Raw genomic sequence first — 2,959 nt, 5'->3', positions numbered from 1 at the left:
ACATTTTTTTGGAAAAAAAAAAAAAAAAAAAAAAAAGATACACCCATGAGTGCAAGACGAGTTACTGAAATTCCATATCCATTTTCCCAAACCTTAAAAGTTTATTGAAAAAGTGTATATCTGCTGAAAGTTAATTTTGTTAACTTTTAAGAGTGTGCTTGTCCTAAAGCTAACATACATGGACTTAAAAGCCACAAAACTCCAGTTTCGTTGTCATAGCGTTTCATCAAATAATTCAAGAAGAGGTCAGAAGATTCCGCTTAAACTGCAACATTTGCTAACCTGGGATCGGAGTCCTGTTCATATCTGTAATGATACACCTCCATTTGATCCCGGCAGGCCTCTCTAATGTTATTAAGCCACCTCTTGATGCCTCTTCTGTTCAAGTACAACACCATGAGGAACACAACTCCAATGAGGGCCAACACAATGCCGAGAAGCACATAAGAACGGGCATCCAAGTTTTGGCACTCCATGTCCCTCTTTTCTAGATCCATCACGTGCGTGTTCTTCTTCTTTTCGGGTTGCGCGCATTTCAGGCTACTGGAGTCTGCGCATTGGGAGCTATTCTTCAGCCAATCATAAAACTCCTTCAGTTTGTCACATTTACACTCGAACGGGTTCTGTGATAAGTAAATACGTATTTCCTTGAACTCGTTTAATTTCGCTAAATTGTGACTATCCAAGGTCGCAATGGAATTATTTGTCAGTATTAATGTGGTTAAATTGAGGTTGCCAAACCCAGAAAGCGGAATGACCTCCAAACGGTTTCCAGATAGGTCCAATCTCTGAAGATCGCACAAATTATCCGTGGACAGCGCGAGTGGTAATTGGCTCCCGCCCGAAGTCATTAAGGTGTTACTTAGGTTAAGATTACGTAGCTGTTCCAAGCCATAAAAAGTTCCAGGGGGCACAACCATTAAACGGTTGTGACTCAAATCTAAGGAAAGAAGTCGGGGGAGTCCACAAAACGCACAACTTTCGATCACCTGTATGTTGTTGTCCTGCAGTGACAGCGCGCGCAAGTCCATTTCGGTCCCATTGGCTGAAAACGCTCTCTCGGTTAAAACTGAGATATTGTATCTGTGTAAAGTTAAGTTTTGGATGCTTCTGGGCACTTCGAGAGGTAGTATGATCTCTTCACAACTCACCAATCCGTCATAACGCATGAAGGTATCGTGACATTTATGAGCTTCAGCGGACAAAACAAACAAACACATCAGCCCCACGCTAAAATGATATCGTTTTAAAGTGTGAGATAAAACGCGAAGTGGTTTTCTGTTCATTTCCATTTTAAACTGAAGCGAATGTTATTCCAAAGGTTTAATTGCAGCATATGTTCTCTTCATAGTTTGGATTCACCTCGCTTCGAGAAACCGTTTCAGCCATCGAGGAAAGCAGTCCGTGTGGCCAGAGAGTGAGTGTTCAGTCCGGCAGCATTTTCTCTTTCTGGAGCTCCCCTGACGACGCCTACACTAAAATGCGACCGAGTGCTGTCTAGCAGCATCCCTGAGGTGAGCAAAACCTCGCCCACTTCCCTCCGTGAGAGATACACAGAGCCGTGTAGTTTTGCAGTTAAGACTTTGAGAAACTTTTAAACGGGACAGCTACATGCTCTGTGGGAAAATAAAGCATGCTGCCTACAAGACTCTTCAGCAGGGGTGTAAAAATAGCAATCATAACAAGCGGGGTACAGTCTCAAAATTGTACTCAATTAAGCCAAAGTATCCAACAAAAAATATTTGTCAGAAAGTATAAGTATCCGCATTTAATTGTGCTTAATTATTGAAACGTTTGTATTGAAATGTATAACTAATATTGTTGTCTGATATTGTTTAAGTACTATATTAATATGTGCATAATGTATGTTTGTGCATGTAGAAAGACAGTATACCAGGTTTTGGGACTGCTATTTTCAGTGCACTGATGTGACACACCAATTCTAATAGACCCTATTAGGGATGGATGGAATAGGACACATCCCTATTATTATTATTATTATTATAATAATAACATCACAGTGTTACAAAAATAGATAAAAGAATTATACATCCAGAACAATACACGAGTAAACAAAATGGATTAAAACTTCATACATATATATATATATATATATATATATACACACACACACACACACACACACACACTTAATTAATTTAATATTTTTCATTCTATGTACACTGAGAAAAAAATGGTAACATGTTAATTAACTAGTTTTATTCAAGTCAAAAATATTATTTGCTGAAACAACCTAAATACATTCATTTATTCCACCAAAACTACTTTATGTGAGTTAAATCATATAGAAATTGCTCTTTAAAGTAACAACTGCAGGTTGCTACTTTTTGCAGTGTAGATATACTACATGGAAGGGTGAGTCGGGACTGGACACAATTAGAAGCACTGCTGACTTTGAGCTAACTCTAACCACAGTACTTACATAAGAATTATTCCACCTAGAAAGAGGATTCAGAGAACATAACATCTAAAATAACAAACTGAAAAATTAATGAAAGTACAAAACAAAAATACAAGCTTCACACTTCTGCTTTTAAATCCTCTTGTCTGTCCATTGTACTATAAGTGATCAGTGAATAATGAAGTTGTTGCATTATTGAAAGGTTTTTTCTTAAAATCTGTGACCAATCCTTAAGACTATTAATTCATAAAAATAGTTTACTAATCTCTGCACATGGATGGCTTAACCCTGCTCACAGTTTACTTATACATGCTCATGAACTAACCTGTGTGCACCGTTTACTATGGACTATGAGTTTGATAATGTAGAGCTAACAATTCTTTCACCTATTAAATATTTAACACAGAAGCACAATATCAATTCTTTGTAGTTTTGTATATCCAAAAGATAATTCCGCATGTATGCTCTCTGATGCCATCTTTGATTTGCTGTATCTGTTCACAGTGTGGCCTCTGCAATCTAATCTATATTGTGAAC

General features: G+C 37.6%; 1 protein-coding gene across 1 annotated transcript; it reads right to left on the bottom strand.

Moving 5' to 3' along the window:
• Positions 1–107: 107 nt before the first annotated feature.
• On the bottom strand, positions 108–1,247 carry LOC107697398 (trophoblast glycoprotein-like). The gene has a single exon (XM_016498165.1). The coding sequence runs from the start codon at positions 1,218–1,220 to the stop codon at positions 261–263; it is 960 nt and encodes a 319-aa protein (XP_016353651.1). The 5' UTR covers positions 1,221–1,247; the 3' UTR covers positions 108–260.
• Between the last annotated feature and the right edge of the window lie 1,712 nt (positions 1,248–2,959).

Source organism: Sinocyclocheilus anshuiensis, unplaced genomic scaffold, assembly GCF_001515605.1.
Source record: "Sinocyclocheilus anshuiensis isolate Anshui unplaced genomic scaffold, SAMN03320099.WGS_v1.1 scaffold939, whole genome shotgun sequence".
Lineage (NCBI taxonomy): Eukaryota > Metazoa > Chordata > Actinopteri > Cypriniformes > Cyprinidae > Sinocyclocheilus > Sinocyclocheilus anshuiensis.
The sequence above is the reverse complement of the archived record's forward strand: the minus strand, read 5'-3'. Positions and strand labels throughout refer to the sequence as shown.